General features: G+C 34.9%; 1 protein-coding gene across 2 annotated transcripts in view; it reads right to left on the bottom strand.

Moving 5' to 3' along the window:
• Positions 1 to 21,492, bottom strand: part of LOC106664870 (zinc finger protein 395) — a 95,310-nt gene that overhangs the window by 57,170 nt on the left and 16,648 nt on the right. The window contains exons 2-3 of one of the 2 annotated variants that reach the window (XM_014390914.2): positions 18,550 to 18,585; positions 7,978 to 8,141 (exon numbers count right to left, since the gene is read on the bottom strand). In XM_014390914.2, coding sequence (XP_014246400.1) covers positions 7,978 to 8,141; positions 18,550 to 18,585 — 200 coding nt within the window. The remainder of the gene's footprint in view (positions 1 to 7,977; positions 8,142 to 18,549; positions 18,586 to 21,492) is intronic. The other variant, XM_014390915.2, reaches the window with a different exon arrangement.

Below are 21,492 nucleotides of genomic sequence, written 5' to 3'. Positions count from 1 at the left end.
ACCGCATTCTTGTCCGCTCCTCACGACTTCAACAAATTATGAAACAATAGGTCACTAAGAAACACATTTCATTTAATGTTTTAACCCTCTGAACTGGACTTTTCTGCAATAAAATCAGACCGAATGAATCTCGAAATTTTATACAGGTCGTCTCGCCAAGGCGCTCGTCAGATCTGCAAGATTGATCCACAAGCCAAGATAATGGGTTCGAAAGTGAAGGTCCTCTTAAAGAATGTTTCATGATCTAAACGCACGTCACACTTGTAACAAACTTTCACGAGAAAGCCGGAGGAACACTTTCCATTCCTTTGTGCGATCCACTTCCAGCAGCAAGTTGCAGACCAACGTTTACAGCCTACTTTCAGTTTTTTTATAAATACCGAACGACAGGGCAGCCTAACTGGCAAAAATTGACATTTACGACCGTTGATATGTTGAACGTTATTGTAACTGATTTGTAGCACCAAATTTAACCTATTTACTTTCGTGTACTTAAAAAAAATATTTTCCCATTTTTCTAATGCTTATTTGTATAGGGTCTGCTGGGTGATGAACCACTAGTTTGGTCGTCTGACAGTCCAAAATAGCGAGAATAGGCAGACTAAAATGAACGGAAATGACCAAACTGCACACTTTTGTACAGCTTTTATAACACTGTTCGCTAAAATAAACAAAATTCACTAAGCTTTAAACTTTACCCGAAGAAGGAAACTTTCTTATACAGGACAAAGAAGATTTGACAATACAACAGAATAATAATAAGAAATTATTTTTCTCAAGATTGTGACCCAAAAAACCCACGAAGAACTAGCACTTCGGATATATTTTCTCCACGATTTCATCAAATTGAACAGAACCTTCAAATAAGATCTGGGATAAAACGTCGATCTCTGATAAAATACGCATATAAACCAAGGCCGAGGGATCGAAACAAAGCAAACAGGTCCATTGTCTTACTGAGATAGTAAAGACTTTTTTCCGTGTATCTCGTCGGGCGATGTTCCAAAAATGCGGGTTTTGAGAAAATGCTTAAAAGTTTGTAGTTCATCCGATTAAGATAGAAAAAAAAACATCGACGGGGTCTGAAAGTTTGTAAGTTTAATTTATACCGAAAAATAAGCGATAAAACTGTTCTATTTCTTCTTGCGGTCTGCGGGATGATGAACCTTTGGTTTTCCCATAATTTCGCCTATCAGAAATTTCGCCATGTTCAAGGTTTGTGTCGGCACCTCTCCCTGCTTATATCCCTGACTGCCAACTAATTTAATCAAATGTATTTCTGATCTGATAAACCTAGAGATTTTTTTTAACGAAGTTGATTAATTATTGACCACGATATTCGATTATGTCAGATTAACCGAACCGATTAACACGACCGCGCGTTCTGACGCGCCAACCTCTCGGTTACCGCAATCCCTCAAAGCATCAAGTTATGTATAAAGAAGTCTGCATAAATATTCCGTCAAGGAAATGATATGAATCTTACTAAATTAAAAAAAAAATTTCAACAGCTACTGGGAAAAATTGCTCTTCGAAAATATCAAGCGTTTAAAACCGCTATGGAAAGTATTAAAGACCCTGGTGGAATATCAAGGTCCATCTCGTTAAAGTAATGACTAGTAATGGATAGAGCTAGACAGGGAAACACCGGGTTTCTCTTAATATTTCTAATAAAACGTTTTATTTCGATAATAAACGATTATAGAATTTTGTGTTTATTGCCGGTTGACAATTTTCCGAGTTTTCTCCTCAACTTTCTCGTCCTATAGAAGAAAGTCATTTGTTGGAATATTTACTTTTCCTTTAAAAAACCGTACTGAAAATCAACAGAATTTTTTTTACTTCATATCCGACTGTAATGGCATGACCTAGATAGCAATAGACCACTTTATCAAAGTTATAATTTACGCTTAGTTGGTCGGTTTTGACCCATTGGGACCATGTTAACTGTTAAAAACAGACAAGAAAGGCTAAAATAAATGTTAACAACTTGATAAATCTTTTTACGATCGATTTTTATTAATTGAACTAAGGCTCATTTATTTTGTTTTGATGTAATAAAGATTTGAGATAAGCCTGTTATCTAATTTATACGTAATATAAGAAGTGTTGTTTTAACAAACAGTCCCTTTCATTTATTAGTAAAAGGCGAAAAACACACAAGCCGGATAAGCCTGTTTCTCCCGTTGGCATTAAAAGAGCCGAAAGGGCACCGGTCGTTTTTCTCCTTAAAGAGAAACTCCCGAAATCCTTATTAAAACGTAATGCCGCTTTTTTTTAAGGCTAGCCCTGGGGATCTTTGAAAATTCACTTGCGAACCAGTGACAAAGCGTTCCACTTTCCATCCATTCCCGTTCTAACAGGATCTCGAGGCAACCAACGGTCTTTCCGGTTCCCTCTCCTAATACATATCTTTCCCTCTCTCGCGTACTCTCTCTCCGGCCTTTACTCACTGAAAAATAACTCCCGTAATCTTTATAGGGCTCTCGGTGAAAGGCTGTAAAAGCAGAGTTTAAATGGTGATTTATCTCTAAGGCCGTCTCGTGGATGTTTGGCCTCGCTGTTGAACAGTGGCTTTTGAAAATCATATCAGCCATGGTAGAAATGAACAGAAGTAAAACAAAAATTACAAATTGAGAAACTCTAAGATACGGGGTATTGACGCAAATGTGAGGAATACTCCACATTGGCGTTAGCCAACCGTTCTGCCAGCGTGCTATTTCGTTTAATTCTCAACCCCAGCTTGGTAATGGTCTTCTTATCAAATATTAGTTTCTTAGAATGGAAATATTCACAAAATAATCAGAAAGCGAGAAAACTGTTAAGACCATAAACGGGTCAGAAAGGAGGTCAGATCAGGATCCAACTCTATTTCATCAAAGGGTTGCCAAAACAATAAACAGATAATCTATCAACTCTGCCTATTTACTTATCTTTCGTATTTAAAAAAATAACTTTCATGAACAAAGACAGAACAAATACAAAACATGTTCGAAAACCTACCAATAAACATTATGTCGTTAGAACATTTAGCAGAGCAAAAACTCGAAGAACCTGAACCTGTCTGCCTACACTGATCTGGTCGGTTAAATGCATTTTAACATGGTGCTATCTTCAGTTGATAGTGTTGTTTAGTTCAGGTTGTAAGGGCAAAAAAAGATCTATAACACACCAAACCGGGAAGGACGGGGGAACCAAGATGACCGAAAGACAATAACAGTTTAGTCAAAGGCAATCAGTATTTTTTACTGCCTATATTTTATGGCATAGCGGTGCGAATTATGTGCCCAAAGAAAATGATCGATAATCACGACTATTTTTGAAAGAATATTCAAAAATTGAAATATATAGTATAGTGATAGAGGGGAAAGTCTTTCCTCCTCAATTTGTGTTATTTTGCGCATTTACCAAACTGTTTTGGCAGATCAAAAAATAAATAAATAAATGCGTGTCTCTACTTTTCAGGTCTAATGGCATCCGGACTCACGTAACATTTTCTTTTCCCTAGGAGTTCCTTAGGCTCTCGAAGGCTTCTTGCCGTTCTTGTTTTCAAGTAAATTTTCCACTCTTTTTTAGTTAGGTCAGTGTTTGTCCTGTTTTCCTGAGTATGTAAATTTCGTTATGTGTACAATTATAGTTTTTTGTCAATTTGAGTGACTGTTAGATCTAGGATATGTATACTGTATTGTATGTTTTTTTGTCAGAGGTTCTGGTTTATAGGTTAGTCGTATATGCAGTTTATTTATTTGTTTATTGAGTAATTTGTACGTCTTTGATACTTTTAGTTTGGTCTGTTCAGTTTCTTACCAATCTGTTTTGTTTAATTTTGTGTGTTTGATTAATTTTGTGCTGGCCTGTATTTCATAACTGGTCTTTTGAGTCTATTTTATTAATGTAGTTTTAGTTGATGTGGGCTCATGTTGCAGTTTATGACAAATCATATTAGCTTGTTGGTCGTAGTATTGTAAATTGTATATATTTATTGAATGGTCTTATGGGTATGTTTTGTTTATGTAGATTTGAGAAGGCAGTTAGTTTTGGATAAATTGAGTGTCCTTAAATTTTGCTGATGTGGGCCCATGTCTATGATCAGAAGGGATTTTAATAGTTTCTAGGTTATTGTAGTTAGACGAAGATTTGTTTCGTATTGCCTAATTTGATGTTGTGTTTCAGTCCTTTTCGTAGTAATACGTTTCGTATTTGTTGAATGTGTGTTTATTAGGTTCACGAACTTTCGTTTGGCGTAAGAAGAATGGTTTGTGGGTTGTTGATTGGATTATCTTTTTAGTATTTAGGTTGTATTGTCGTTTTACGTCTTCGGGGTTTCTTGTATAAAAAGTATGTTATTGATGTAGGTGGAAGTATGTTTCATGTGGAAGTAGTTTTTTTAATGTAAAGTCAAATTTTCTGTTTTTCTTGTCGTCTGTATTATGTCAGATATTGTTACGTACTCGTTATTTTATTTTTAACAAAAACTCAGTATTTTCGTGTTATCTATTTTGTTATGATTAAGGGGCATTATTTTTGTCTTATCTGTGGTTGTTTTTTTCGGTTATGTTTATAGCTATGTGACTTCTTGTGGGCTGAATTGATGTTGTGTTTCTATGCTCTTTCTCCATCATTTACTCAACATAACATTTACGCTTAAAAGTTTCAACTAATGAATTGGGTTTCTGGAAATTCTAATCATCTAGACAACCTTTACACGAATTCGGCCTTTCTAATCAATGTTCTACTGTAATACAAATCAGAAGGAAATGAAAATGTCTCTGTAGCGTTTATTATCAATAATTCATACAAAAGAGATGGAGGGAGGGGGAGGGAAGTGAGAGTGAGAGTGTGAGAGAGAGAGTGAGAGTGTGAGAGAGTGAGAGAGTGAGAGAGTGAGAGAGAGAGAGAGAGAGAGAGAGAGAGAGAGAGAGAAAGAGAGAGAGAATTGCGAAGAGCCGTTTATTTTGTTACAACATAATTGCTTTTACAATTCGGCAAACGGGCTCATTCTGAGTCATCAGCTTCCAAAGCTTTCTCGTGGGGCTTAATAACAGGTATGCAATTGTTCTTTAAAGCGGAATGTGTGAATTTAAAAAAAGGTTTCGAAAGTCTACAAAATAATTTGGGGATTGACGCAAGACAGATATTGAACTATTGTGGATATAAAACTTAATTTAAAAGATAAAAAAAGAAACAGGTGAAATTTGAATGCCCACATAAATCTACCTTTTAGTGACTAAACTCTAAACGAAAACATGTAAATTTATACAAGTTAAAAAAAGACAATTACAATAGGAGGTTTGAAAATGTGATTTTAATTATGGCAGGAATTAATTAAATGTAATTAAAATATTTAAAGCTGTTAATAGGAGTTGTGGAAATTTACTCTAATAATAAAATTTAAGAGTTTCAAATTTGTTTTTGTTAAATAGTTGTCAAATGAATTACCATTCTCACACTTTTATTACTGAACAGTTTATGAAATATGTAAATAAATTAACAAGTAAAAAAGTAATAGTTGTCACAATTATACGAGGTTTTTATTGTTATTATAATAATGATTCCTATTTAATTTTAAAAATAAGTTTCAAATTACAATAAAATTTAAACACTTATTATCTTCGCTGTTACGTCTTTATGCCGAGAATACACGTGTACTTTTGTTTGTGCAACTGTACTATCAACTCGTCCGAACAAGGACAAACAACGTGATTTGGTGAACCGTTGATAACGGTTCAACAACACGTAGTGTAACAATCGGACAATGAGTTTTTCAAGAATCAAAGAAAATTTATACAAACAACATTGATAAGGGTTTCAATAAAAGGCCGAAGAGGCGAGAATAAGCGGACACTGAGATCAAATGGGTCTATGTTAACTGGCCAACAATGACTTATTTATTTCAATAACTCTTTCATGAATGTTAATATACTAAATTGTTCCTTTGTTTCAGAACTGTGGTGGTATTGACATGAAAAATCAGATCGCACGACGTCAGGGTTATAAGCAGGGCGAGGCAAGAAACTGACCCCTACTAACGAGCGTCATGATAATTGATGAAACAATATTTTGCTTTGAACGAAAAGCCCTGACATTTGGAAATATCTCAATGTAGAAATATGTATGCTTATTTCCAAAAAATCTTGGAAAATGTCTGCTAGCAACTAAGCTTTAGAATGACGGCAGCTTACGTTTGTAATAAAAAATATTTTACCTTTTTAGTGATTTTTTTAAATTTGACTCCGCGCTCTGAATGAAAAACTATAAGAATATAATCTTGCCTGATATTTTTCTAACCATGTAAATAAAAAGGAGAACCAAGGGTTTTGTTGAACTACCACTGCCAACAAATGGAACAAATTATTTTCTTTTGTTATTCCTCATTTTAAAACTTACACGCAAAGCTTATACAGAGAAAAACAAAAACGAAATATCAGGTCTATCCGAACTCGATGCTAATGGGATTGGAAAGATTAAATATTCCAACTGCCCTAATGACACTTGGGCTTCTCCTATTCTCAATTTATTCTCATGGTGTTAATTTATTTAAATTTATACAACAGGTCAATCGCCCCCGTCAAAAAAATTGTAAATTTAGAAAAAATTCTGCTTGTAAGCGTAACAAATCAAAGAAAATGTGTTACAACTGGAAGGAGTAAGATTAAAATCAGTGGAGGACGCAACAGGTGTAAAATATAATTATTTCTTCCGGTTGACCTATTATTGATTGAAACTAAGAACAAAATTTCAGCGTTGGCATTTTTTTTTTTTTTTAAAGAAATTATAACATTACATTGTTAAAAGCTTAGCTTTTTTTATTTCTCTAATAAGTGTTGTTATCAGCGCAAGGTTTGATTAGTTGTTTTTTTAATGGAACCAGTAGAATGTCCGTAAATCCGGCTAATCAGTGTGACTGATAAATGCAATTGTCCACGTAATAAAGATTTTCCGTAATATTTACCAGTCGGTACTTATTTGATTTATATCAAAGATGACACGGTAGTTGATAGTTTTTAAATTATGAGATTTTCTCTAGGGGGTCTGAGGGGTGAGGAACCTAATGGTTTGTTCGTTTTCCATCATTATGGTCTCACCATTTTCGGTTTGGGGTCTGTTTCGGTGCCTTTCCCTGCTTATAGTCCTGACAACCGCTGAAGTCGGCGACCGATCAAACCAACGTGGATAAGAAAGCCAAAATGAGCGAAAACGACCCAACCACACTTTTAAATTGTAAATACAGATTTTTATATTTTTGAATTTTGTACATTATGAATTTTAAAAAATTAACCAAAAATCTACGTTATTTAGGAAACTGAAACCTTTTAATGATGTTATGGGATTATTAAATATAAATATAATTATACAATATTACATTAAATATTATTATCTAAAATATATTATTGTTAAATATATATTATATTAAATATAAAATATCGTTGACGACAAAATTTTCATCTAACTTGCTCACTTATTCTGAAAGTTAATCCATAGGTTTTCCAACAAGTTTTGAGAGTTATTGATCGTGATTAATAAAGATTAAAGATAAATAGAAAAGCAAAGTTCCTTGATTATCTGTTTTCAAGTACCATGGTGGAATAGTTTAATGAAATTGAATTTTATCCTACTTTGACCAACTTTTTAACCCTCTTTCCTCAATATAACTTTTTTCTGCAGTCTTTCTTTTTCGAACATTCCCATTAATTTCCTGCTATAAAACTAAGAGATTAGAAAACCCTTAAGCAGGCCTCAGACCGTGCTAGAGTGAAATGTGCTGTTAGTCATACAAATTTACGATTTTAAATAGGATTTTAAATTATATGGTAGATGAAATAACATGGATTGAAGCAATGGATAATTCTATCGGTAATATCACTTTAAAAAAAAGTTTATAGGTTCAGATTTGGCATGTTTTCCAAATACAATAGTTAAATGGTAGTTTGTAAGTAGACTTTTGCAGTGATAAGTCAATTAAAAGTAAATACTGACCCATATACAGGGGGAACGTCGATGTTGTGAGATGAGAGTCGTTTCCTGTCTCCGGCCATATCCGCAAGTCTTGAGTAATCCGTATCTTGATCTTGCAGCCTCGCCGATTTCCTGCACTCGGTCAGCCGGACGTCTTCGAGACGTTTTTTCACTTCGAGCTGGCCCTGGAACAAAAGAATGCTTAAGAAAAATGAAAAACTTTAACTATCGTTATATCATCTCAAAAACACAAGGTGTTAATCCTACGGAAAATCTGAATTTCCTGGTCAACGGACGGCATTCCGTGACCGGCGACGGATATTAGTGCAGTTCTTTTCCACAGTTCCGCGAAAAGGGTCGCAACCGGGTGGGTTCGTACGGAAAATCGACAAACCGGGGGTTGGGAAACCGGTGGGGGCGGCTTAATAATCATCCCGAACCAGAGGCGAAATAACACGCTTCAAACTGCGCGCGAGGGCGGGGTTTGGAAAATACACACGGAAAACACGGAACCGACCTTTTTCCCAGAATTAAGCAGGCGATTATTAATGATAGAAAAACGATTTAAAAAAAATAGTTATAAAGAATTTTACTAAAAACCTAAACATTCGTAAAGTCTTGTCCTGCGAATGAATATCTCTCTGCAATCTGTCATTAAATTTTAGTGTCCTGTGGAGAAACCTTCAAATGTTTTGTTGTTTTTTTTCATTCTGATATTTTACCCTTTCCAAGTAGTGAGATTGTTAATTGCAAAAGATCACCAAAGCTCATTTCAGTAAAGAGCACCTATTGTTTGTTCCCTTCGACACCCCCCCCCATGACTGGATCCCAGTGGAGGATGACCAAGCCTTGCTCCAACGTACATAGTTTGTTTCTGCAATCCAAAGCTGACAATTTTTTGCCTGTATAACGTTATAACTGTCTATATTTTTGTACTCTCTGTACAGATTGCATTAAAAATAGTGAGATTAATTTTTTTAAGGACCAAATACAACCTCTGAACCTTCTGCGTTTTGGACTGGTCAGTGTACCTCCTTTTAACAAGGCGGTTACCCAGTTTATACGCAGTCCTTTTAAGTCATGATTATTAGGTATTCTCTTTGGTTATTAGAAGATCGCTCAAACCATCTTGTTCTGATAGTTTCGCCAAAGCACCACCATGACTGAAAGAGTTCCACAAGTCTTGTTATCCGACCCTTTGAGACGTCACCTTTCACAGTGTGGGCCTTTTGAATTTATGATCCCCCAGAGAATTTTTTCCGCACGCACACATATTATTTTCATTGGTTTGCATGCCAACTACATATAGGAAAGTTAGTACTCGTTTACATTTAAAAAAAAACTTGTTGAATGCTTGAGGCGTAAAAGAAGCATTCCGTGATATAACAATATAGATAATAATGAGAACGAGAGTCCTTATGAATATTCGACTGAACAAAGAAGAAAGTGAACGTAACTGGAGCAACTGTGCATTTTCCTTAACACAATTAATGATTTAATATATATAGGTGTAAAATTTAAGATTGTGAATACAATAAACTTAAATACTGTATTTTTTCTTTAGAAGGAGGAACCTCGTCTTCGTGTTAGATCTTTGTGCCATTATAAATCGTGTATAAATAAATCATAAAGGCTTTCTATTGCATATTAGACGGTTTCGCAATATGGTAAATAGTTGGAACTATACCGTATCTAAGGCTTGCCCACCTCGTTCCGAGATGGAAAACAAGATGAAATGTTCAACTTTCACACGCGCAGGAACTTGTTTCGCTAACGTTGAATTTCCGAGCGTGTTTTCTTCGTACCCTCTCCTTTTCAAGCTCCCAAGTAGTTCAAAAGGTTAACGCTTAAAATAGTTATTTCTCTTCACGCGCATACTTTCAACCCGACGTGTGTTCGCGACACGTTTTCCACCTAACTGACGATTTATGGTCTACCTTTTGAATCTGAATCCGTACTGACTTGCTGAAATTGCTACAAAATGTTAACTTATGAAATTGCAAAATACTATGAACGTACTATGTGTGGATTTTCAATTGATTTCAGAAGGCTATAATTAAGCAATTGGCTGGTTTTCCAGAAAACGATGTATTTTAGATGTAAAAAGCCAATAAAATATCAATCAAGTAGCATTTAAATAGCAATTAGCTGTGCCAGTCGGGCAGTAATGAGTTGAACAAATAATTATGACGTACTTAATATTTTAAAAATCGTCGTTACACTATTAACTGACCTTTACAGAAACAATAGCACAGTTATTTAACAATATAGTCAGGGATATGAAAGGGAGAGGTACGACATAAGCCTACCGAACCAAGGGAGTAGTTGTTAAGTTATGAAAATGAAAAATAATCTAAAGTATTTGGTTTAAAATAAGAAGCAATTGGCCGTTTTGTCACGAAACTTTTTTTAAAGAAAGCAACAGTCAAACATTTTAAATTAGATTTTAAAAAGTCAATAAAACAGCTAAGAATATTTAAATTTTGTGCCAGTCGGGCAGTAATAATTTAGAAAAAAATGTTAAATATTTAAAATGAAATCTAAAATAATCGATATGTGAGCTATTGAATTTAATGTTAAAAAAATAAAATACTGAATTGATTTAATCACCTGCTTATCAACTGAACAAGTCTTAACTATTTCATAACAGTCCAATCAGTGATAGAGGGAAAACAAATTTTATCAAGAATTTGTAAGAAAAAAATGAAAATGTACTTAGAACGGCTTTGTTTTTGTGTAAATATATATTGTTTTATTTGGAACAGATTAATCGATTTAGGTTGTTCCTGGTTTAACGTTTACAAAAATTATAAGGCGTTTTTTTCTGTATATAAAGTTTAAAAATTGAATTCTAACTAGTGAAGGGTTATCCTATTAGAAATTATTATTGGATCGCTAAAATTCAATCAACAAAACTTACATATTTATTTTTTTATGGTGTTTATTCAAACTGAACCGTGCCAAAGTAGCAAGAGTTGAATTGACGCGCCTACGTAGCAGAGAATTTGGCTGTAGTTTTTTTATGTTATGTTGATCACAACATCCTCACCGGAACGTGCGTCGTACATAGTATTTTTCGTAAAGGGTAGAAGCGCAATAGGAAGTTGAAATTTACGTATCTGTCAAATGTTTTCCTTTATTAACACAGTTAGAGTTTGAATGGCCGTTTAATTCTGGGTGTGTGTATTATCTGCACTTAATTAAGGAAATTATCGTAACAGGACTAGGCGAAAAAGCCATCGTTTTTAAAAATAATGATGCAATTGATATATCACAATATAAATAGTCGTTGCTGTGCTAAAAATTATCTTGCAACAAAGAATCGCGTACACGTGCCCGGCTGCGTCAAGGCCGCCTCGGAGAAACGGAGAGAGGGGAAAAAAGGCCGAGATGGATTTGAAACGCTATATATATAATGTTTACTTTTAAGAGGAAAAAAATATTTTAGACCGATGCCGGATTCTTTTTTAACATTTCAGCTAGGTCGATTAACTAATTTCGTAACAGAAATGAGTGGGATTACGCAAACACCGGGAGAGACCGCCCGAGGGAGTCGGTACGTGCGGAAACCGGCCGGCTATCCACCCGACACGCTTTGTTTCTCTTCAAAACAATGCGCAACCGGCAAAAAGGATGGAACACGATTCTCCATTTTCTGAAGAGGCAGTTTTTAAATATATACAGAGTATCGCGTGCGTTTATCGCGGCTCGCTACAGCCCAAGGGCAACTTTGGTAATACACCCGAAAGGATACTAAACCGGCATTACAGCGATGTCGTACCGGTTTGCGTTTTCTCGGTATGTAATCCCGCTTTTCTGGAAATTTACGGCGGTGTGAGAAGGAACGGCTTGCGGCGCAGTGTTGACCAGGAATTGTGTCAGATTATATTGGAAAATACGCAGCGGCGCGGTGGTTCCGGGTTAACTTCTTTTCAACCGTATCAGCCTTTCACCACTTAAAATCATTCGCAGAAAACAACTTAATGAAAGAATTAACTTTCGCTTTTCGTTTAAAAAACTTTTCTTTTGCATCCATTACATTAAAATGTAATAACAACCATCTTTACGGCCTGGGATTTACTAAAATTGTTTGGATTATACAAATACTTGTAACATGTGAAAATGAATTTATACAATGATGTACTCAATATAGAAATTTTAGGTTTATTCAAAGTATTTCTACTCACTCCAAGTGTATTTTATTTTTTTTTACTTACTACAAACTTACTGTATTTATTTTTAAAAGCGTTTTGTGAAAAGTGTGTGGTGATTAGTGACCGTTAATCGATAATTATTCAGAAATCGTGAGATGCGGTCTGGTGTGATGTAGGTTTCAGAAAAACATTTTCTTTATCGTGTCAACGTTTCGATCTTTATTGAGATCATCTTCAGGGCCTGAGATTTACAAACATTGTTTACATTTAACAAATACATGTAGGATGTGGAAAATAGTGAATTTATACAATGCAAAAAAAAATTTTTTTAATTCAATCTTTCATTATTTGTTAAATGTAAACAATGTTTGTAGGGCCCTGAAGATGATCTCAATAAAGATCGAAACGTTGGCACGATAAAGAAAATGTTTGTCTGAAACCTACATCACGCCAGACCGCATCTCACGATTTCTGAATAAATAAGTTTTGTGAAAATTGCAACAGGCCGCGGAACTAGTCTGTAAAAGTTTTCAAGTTATTAAGGTTTTTATGACAGTTTCATCAATAAAGACTGCAAGAATTTAACGCTCTCTAAAATAAATTAAGCTGATATTTCACTCGGGCGACAAAGATCAAAATATGTAAACAAATCCCCTTTCTAAAACGTTACTTAACAGCAAAATACAAACAATTAAGCTATGTTTGGGTTTGTATAAACTTATTAAGCCTTATTAATCCTTATTATTAAACTTATTAGCCCAGACAAATCCGAAAAACATCCAACAATAAAAATAATCAAGGATTAAGCTATAATTTAGCCCGATTTCTAACAATCATATCTAAGATAACAGTTGTCTGATTATTTGGTTTTTATAAAGTCAATAAATATATTTCGAATAGGGAGAATAGAGGTCAAAATTCTCTGAGTAATGCGTACTGAAATGAAGAACGAGAATTGCAATTGACTGACTGCGGGTAGTTAGCACGAACAATATGAATTTATGTTTGCTTTAACAAAAATAATTCAATTCAAATATCTTTTTCTTTCCTTGTTGATCATCGGAACTGGAGAAAAAACGTTACAGAAAAGAAAATTTTTGACAAAAATTGTAGTATTATTAGTACAAGAGTAAGAAGAGTGTCGTAGATAGGAAAAATTAATTTAGCATTCAGAAAGTGTACTACAAACGGAAAAGGGTTTGTAATTTATTGCCGAGGAGATGCAATATAAATAAAACGCCTCGTATTTGAACAATCACGGTTTATATAAACTGCAGTCATGAATTTTTTAGATTAAAAATATTTAAAATAACTAGAAAGGTGGGCTTTATATGTATTTAAATAATTTATATTCATTTGATTTTGGTAATTATCGTTTTCCTCTACAATGGAGATGTTTTTGAGAACGAAACTTTTTACGAATATAGCCTAAACCGCTGACCAAATATGACCAATGGGTAGACATTAAAAGTGTCGAACTGAGGGCTTAAGTCCGACTGCGAACGTTACCTGGAGTCGACCTCTTCCAGTTTATTGAACCTCTGAATAAAAGAAGGGTAAAGAGGGTTCCGATCCCGCCGACAACCTTGGAGGACGTTTCGTTTTACCATCGACAAAGAAAATAGTAAAAGAAAATCCTGCTGCACCCATCAGGTTTGTAGGGCCGGTGCCAGGGACACCTGCTTGCGTCTCTCACGGCTGTTTTTGCCGTTTAAACGTACATTTTAGGCACGGCCGTTCAAAAGGGATAGTTTAAAACGGACAAAAGTTGTTACTGCGTTTTGTATTGTATTTGAAGAAAAAGAAATTGACTGTTTTCACGGCCTGTTGTTTTTAACAAGAAGATTTAGCTCAAATTTTTGCCAACTACAAATTGTAAGATTTTTCTGCCCAGCCTCGAGGTTTAAATTAGTTTTAGTTTTAGTGAGGTATCCACCCAAACAGCGGATAGACAGTCCAAGTTAAACAGAAACGACCAAGATACAGAATTGTGGTAAAGTAAGTCGAAATGGATATTGTTTAAAGATAAACCCTACAATATTAAATTGTACGTAATTATGTGTATGTCGGCAAAATTGAGTATTCACTGACCTTTGCAGAGACATTAGAATATTTATTGAACATTGTTGTCAGGGATGTAAGCAGGGAGAGGCACCGACACAAACCAACAGAATGAAGGTAGCAGTCGGCGAGTCTTCTCATAGGTCACACGTCTATCTTAATTAAAATTATGAATCTTTCTAAGAATTAGGTCTTCGGATAAAACATATCTTCGCTATCGTAAAGCTTATCAAAATTCATTATTTAAAGATAAATACCCATGTTTGTTAATATATATATTATGCAAGGTGGGCGACCAAAAGGGGTTAAATGCCTGGGTAGACTCGTACCCCATCCCTAAAAGGTCCGGGACTTGGTCTGCTCACGTGTCCTGCATAGATCTCTTGGACTTGTTCACAAACCCCAAGATTTTGGACCATTTTATCTCGGGGAGTGATTTGGCGATGTACGCTCCTTCAAAGATTTCAAATCTGGACCTAGCATACCTATCACACTCTGCGAGGTAGTGCCTTGCCACTTCTTCTTTTATTTCGCAAAAACTGCAAAAGGGATCTGGTAGAATACCCATTACGGAGAGGTGTCTTCTCAGTGGGCAGTGGCCCGTCAGGATACCTATCAGCCTCCTAATTCCCTTCCTTGAGATAGAGAATAGCCATTTGATTCTGCTGGTTTGATAACCTTAACGAACTCTTTCGATTGCCGTTGTCCAGGGGATAAATTCCACTCCTTAAGGAATTGTGTCATGCCCCAGTTATTAATACTCTCTTTCGCTGTGCTCATAGAGTGAGGTAATACCGGTTGTGGCCCGACAAACGCAGTATTAGAACCTTCTTTGGCCAGGCCATCCGCCTTTTCATTGCCATGGTGTCCTTTAAGTGCTGGTATCCAAATAAGGGTTACCTTGTCCTCAAACCTGGAAGAGATCCTATTGATAAGATCTACTGTTTCCTCCACCAGTCTTGAGGTTGACAATCTTTTTGTAACGACCTAAGACTAGCCTGACTGTCAGAAAAAATTCTAATATCCTTTCCCTTAATTTTATTTTCCTTAAGTGTTCTACAACACATATTAATGGAGAGACAGTCTTATAAGCCGCAGTCGTAAAGCCGGAACTTACAGGAGAAACCCTTTGGACCTCGTTTTCGACCAAATGACTACAAAGCTTTTAAAGTTACTTCTACCAGCTCGTCAGTTTGAAAGGTTCGTTGGGTAAACTAATCACTTATTGAAAAACAAATATACTTTTACGCTGTTCATCTTATTACGTAATAAACATATTTTCTGTCTGATTTTGGAATAGGGAACGGGCAAGTATAATATGAAAGTGGGTTTTGTCTCTTTCATTTTAAAATATTACCTTTAAAAGGCCCAGGACTATGCTAGGTCCTTCTGATGCAAATATTTAGTTTTGCTGTATATATAAGAGGCCAATAGGTAGTTCATATTTTTATGAACTTTAGAATGGCAAAATTTTTGTAAGCTTCCAAAGGATATATCGTCTTCCCTAACTGTACATTTCCGCTTTGTGGGTGTTTGGAGAAGAAAAAAAGACGAGAAGGGCGACTGCGGACCAGGTGTTTGTCGGGATTGTTTTCTCTGTCGGTTTACTTTGATGTGAATAGAGTCTCAAGAACAGGCGACAGTTAGTGGCAGGGACACAGTTCGGATGTATTTGCACGATTTAACGTATTCTTGGCAGTAGTCTAGCAACAGTTTGCCCTTTCATGTCGATTTTTGTTTGATAATGTTCTCATGTGTTTGCGTCACAGCCGATTTGCTGTTAGGGATTTTTTTGAAGCATTCAGCCAACCGGTCTAGAAATAAGTAATCTGCCCCTGCTATGTTCGCTTGGCTGGAATCGGCGCGTGTCATGTATACAGTGCGGATTTTCAGCAGATGTCTGCTATGGCGAAGCTTATAACAGATCAAGCCAAATTGTCTTCTTTCTCATTGGGCCATAAACAATGCAAAAAAAGCCAGACTTTACAAAACATCCAAAAAATTTCTTAAACCCGAGAACAAAGGCAAACTTCCTCAATTTGCATTTATAAGATTCATCCAAGCTCCTACACAGCTTTAATAAATAATACGAGGATTGATATCACATTAATAACAACTTTAAAAAATAACGTTTTCTTTATTACTCATCAAACTGTACAAATGACTTATATCTTCAAATGACGTAATTTTTCGCTCAAAACTCTACCAATAAACAAATAAATCATTCCTTTCATCACCTATCAAATCATTCCTAACATAACAATGATAAACAATAATAACAATGACTATCGAGATTGACTATGTCCCAAGAATCATTGGAAATACAGTATTTAAACGCCTTCTACTCGTTATTATTGCTTAGAAACCTGTTGGTACACCAGTCAACTTTTAAACATACATCCAAATGAATTAATTTTACTAGTACAAAAAGTGATTTTATTATGATACAGCGATTATTAATTGCATGATAAGTTTCAACTACCTTTATCTTGGCTGAAGATAAAGGAGTACAGAAAACTGTCCAATTTTGAAATGGTATTTCTCAAATTCCTAGATGTAACTTTGGTCGAGATAAATTTTCGCAAAGATTGAAGCTATTTTGCACTCTTAGTAATTGGAGATACCTGATAAAATGTGTACGGAACAGAAGCCAATACGCAGCGATACACTGTTCGGGTGAAAAATAAGAGGGTGACAACAAATTCAATTCGAAGTCTTTTGCAAATCGAAAACCAAGGTTTTACCGCTAAACTACATCTGATAACAAACAATTACATCACCATTTTGCGGACGTGAGAAAAAATTAAATAGACAATTAATTGACTTAAAATTATCAAGACAGATAAATTGAACTATTTGAACTGGTCTAGCGTTAAAAACATTCGCAATATCGTATTAATTCCAACATGTTTTCCTTAAAGTAACAGTGATCATCCGGCTGTTCCACTTTTCGAAATATATTCGAAGGTCGAATTCCGATGACTTTGAAGCTTTTTTAAATAGGACATTCACACAATTGTTTGCTTATCCGTTTTGCAAAATGTCCTCGGATTTATGAAATGTCTGTGAAAATCGGCAACCACCGGCCTTTCAGGGATTTATGATACATTGAAAATAGTCACCTTTTTTCTTTTATTCTCTGATCGATCAAAATAAAAATTAAAAAACCCCCGGTCGTGAAAGTCTCCGGCTCCTTAAGGTCTTGGGCGTCAAGAAAAATGAAATGTTATTTTACGTCGTGACGAAATTTTATCAGGGCTTAGCCAAGCCAAACATTCCAGTCACTGGATCCAGTGGCGTGCACACCCACTTTCACGTCGTTTCAAACGTATACCTGGTGGAACGGCACTGTACGCACAGCCGGGCCTAAACTGAATAATTGCACTTAAAACTTGGTTTTTGGACTGCCCCAATCTATTTTGTTGATTTTACATTCTACATACAAGACATTACAAGATCTACTATTTTCTTCACTATACTGGTATATTTCTCACTAGTACTCCTTTATTTGATCAAATATTTATTTTATTTAGAAATCGTATAAAAATTCCTTATTACATAATCGTTGCGGGCCCAGTATTGGCTTGTATCTGTATTTCTTATATGATCTAGGTCTTTCAAATTTCTTAGTTTTGTTAATTGGCATTGTGGTAACAGACGGGTACAAGATAAGATCTTTAAACGGCCAATTTGCTTGCAACAGTTTCAATTGCAACATTTCGATTTGAATCGAATATACATATTTGTGGTTTTTTATCAATCCGTAGGTCAGAATTGTGTGTATTTCCTCCCCTAACCCATTTCCTCGGAGGTTATACAATTTCTAAAGCTCGTCTACATGTACATTGTTAAAAGTTTTATATTAGCGATGTGTAGAGATTAGTGACCGTTAATCTATAGTTATTCAGATATCGTGAGATGCGGTCGGGAGTGATGTAGGTTTCAGAAAAACATTTTCTTTATCGTGCCAACGTTTCGATCTTTTATTGAGATCATCTTCAGGGCTCAAAGTGTTTGTCTTCTGTGTAATTGTGCCATCCTTGTGTGTCGTGTGGGCACTCTCAACACGACACACAAGGATGGCACAATTACACAGAAGACAAACACTTTGAGCCCTGAAGATGATCTCAATAAAAGATCGAAACGTTGGCACGATAAAGAAAATGTTTTTCTGAAACCTACATCACTCCCGACCGCATCTCACGATATCTTAATAACTTTTATATTAGCTGTGAAATTTGTTGATATTTAAACTACAATAACATTTAAAAAACACATTTATACTTTTTTTTAATACATTTTTGTCCAATCCAACTACCTACAACATTTATGACATAACATGTTTACATTAATTTTTAATCAAAAGTAATATAATTACCAAGTGTTCCATACGATTCCAGGTGTCTGATGTTTCCTAAAAAATTATTTGTTTAGTATATACTTTTTTATCTACAATTATTAATATATTATGTAACATAGAATTTAATAATTTTGACATTTTGAAACAATCACATTTTAATTCTGTCTTCAAAGAGCAAAAGTTGCCAGATTTATATATTCCGCGGAGAATCCTGACTTGTTAGAGGTTAAAGAATTTCTGAATTTTAAAAGACGGATTATCTGATTTAAAATGCATCTAAATCCATAAGTTATATTTCGAAAATGAGTTTAAAAATGAAAAGATTTAAGATTTTTCTTTCTTCAGATAGGCAAAATTAATCACGAAAAACAACATATTCTTATTTTTTATATTATATTTGTATAAATAATCCTGTTTAATTCAACCACACAAAGTAAATTAGATGCAGTAAAAAAACATATCTTAAAAAGCTTATCTGACAATTCCAATCTGTAGTAAAACGAAATTTTTTCAGTGTCCTTTAGTCACTTGCGATATAGGTGGTAAATAATTTGGCGTAGAGTTTTTTTTTACCCCCAGTAGGTCATACCAAAATATTTTATTCGAAATGTTCTTAATAAATAAACCTGTGATGTATTACTAAATTAAAATACAACTATTTCATCCTTATTCTTGCTCCAACTGACTTCTGCCTACTATTCAAATATAGTTTTTATTTTTCTTGTTAAAAAAGATATTGATTTAGAAAGTAATGCTTTATTTATTTAACAAGAGCATTAGTCTAAATTTCAATTTGTACCAGAGATGGCATAATGTGCTTCTTATCACTAGTGAAGTTCTGATATGCCACAGCTCATAGAAATTATATTTTTTGAATTTAATCAGCCCTTAGTCTTTCTTAATAAGAAGCCTTTTAATAAGAACGATATGAGAAATATCGCCAGGAATAAAGTGATTTGTGTAATTTAAACAGGTCAGGGTAAAACTATAAGTCTGTTCTATTGAGGAAATATTGCGTTAATGCTAATGGTCTCAGTTGAGCAGTGATTTGAGATTGCTTCTCAAGAATTTCTTAATCACAAAGTTCCAATTAGGTGCAAAAAGATTTTTATATAGGACCGACCCACGAGATAGGGGTTGTAAATAATTATTACCGGAAAATGGTCTGTCCTGTGAAGGCCATACCAAACGTCAATTTACCTCAAAATGCCCGTTATCCAGGAGAGGTTTTTTATAAACATAAGGCATAAAGTGCATGGTAGGTGTTTTTATGGACTATCTAGATCTTTTTTAAGCAGTTCTTAACTCGTTTTGTAATAAGAACGATACGAGAAATATCGCCAGGAATAAAGTGATTTGGGTAATTTAAACATGTCATGGTAAAACTATAAGTTTTTTTAAACATACGGCATAATGTGCATGGTAGGAGTTTTTATGGGCTATCCAGAAAAATGTTTTCTTCTTTAATCAGTTATTAACCTCTTTTCGTAACAAGAACGATATGAGAATTATTGCCAGGAATAAAGAGATTTGTGCAATTTAATATCATGTTAAAACTTAAGCTTTTTTCGATAACTAACTGTGACATTTAATGTTAATTGTATCTTTTAAGACGTGATTTGACGTAATTTATTAAAAATTTCTTCCTAATGCTTATCCGTAGAGTCACTATAAAAGGAAATAAGGTTAAAAGGCATAAAATGTCATGCCCATGGTGATTGTAACATCTATTATTTTGGCTGTAGTATTCCTTTGTGAGGTGGGAGTCATCGTCGAGAAAGGATTGCAATATCTCGTTTCAAAAAAATATAGGCTGCAATGGCGGTGCCGGTGGCAAGTAGGTAAGTGTGTCAGCGAGCGGGTGGTTGGGCAAGGATGTTGAATCCATTGGAAGGACGCCACAAAAGCTTTCTACAGGCTTCGTTCAAGCAGCGGAGGAATTGCACAAGCAGCCGGCCCGGCTCGCTCAATACATAACCCCCCGGCGGATCGGACGCGAAAAATAGCCGGCCGAAAGCAGCCGTGAAATTGGGGTCACAGCAGAAATCGGTGCCGGTGATGAAAAAAAAGGTTGAGCCTGATCTGACATTGTCATGACTGTCCGTTATCCAACAGGTTGAGGGATTAGGGTAGGCGGTTTTGCACAACTGCGTCGATCAATAATAGACTGCTGGAAGAGGATCGGAAGCATTAAAAAAAGTACTTTTAATAAGCAGTGCTACTTTGAATTGGGTCTATAGATAAAAACAGGAAGTAAACTACTAACCACTACAAAATGCACACGGACGGGAGAAATTACAATTATGTATTAAAAAACGATCAGGAATGAGGCCAATAAGATCGTTTTTTAATAGATAATTATAATTTTCAAGGTAGATGACTAATTATAACAGAGAAATTTCCCTAAATCAAAACACAAACCAACCTTCAAAAATAAAACAAAGTTCGACCTTATATGAGCATTTTACATTTTAAATTGTCACTCATATATTTTGTCTACAGGGTCAGCGAAAATTGACAGACCAAGAAGAACAGAGGACAAATAAATTTTTAGAAAATGAACTTTCCCTGTTAAACAGGCTACATTTTTCAACTTAGTTTGGCAACTTGAATTGTCTAATTGCCAAAACTGTAATCACTATGTGGGTATTGGCAGATATGAATTATGGTGGTTCGTTGGAAGAGTAAAGGATGATTAGGTAATTGTAAGTCTAATACTTAATTCTTTTTATTTGAGGTATTCGTTGGAAGAGTGATGGATGATTAGATAATTGTAAGTCTAATTTTAATCTTTATTATTTGAGGTAGAAACAAGTTTCGTATATTCTCTAAGCATATATTTTTGCAATAAAACATCCATGATTTTTTTAATTCTCCAAGACTGCCAAAAATGATTAAAGAATTTACAAATGCGTTTTTCAACCAAAATTTTGAAAAAAATAATTACCTAATTTTGAATTG

Source organism: Cimex lectularius, unplaced genomic scaffold (assembly GCF_000648675.2).
Source record: "Cimex lectularius strain Harlan isolate CLEC.00 unplaced genomic scaffold, Clec_2.1 scaffold137, whole genome shotgun sequence".
NCBI classification, from domain to species: domain Eukaryota; kingdom Metazoa; phylum Arthropoda; class Insecta; order Hemiptera; family Cimicidae; genus Cimex; species Cimex lectularius.
This window is presented reverse-complemented; position numbering and strand designations above follow the sequence as displayed.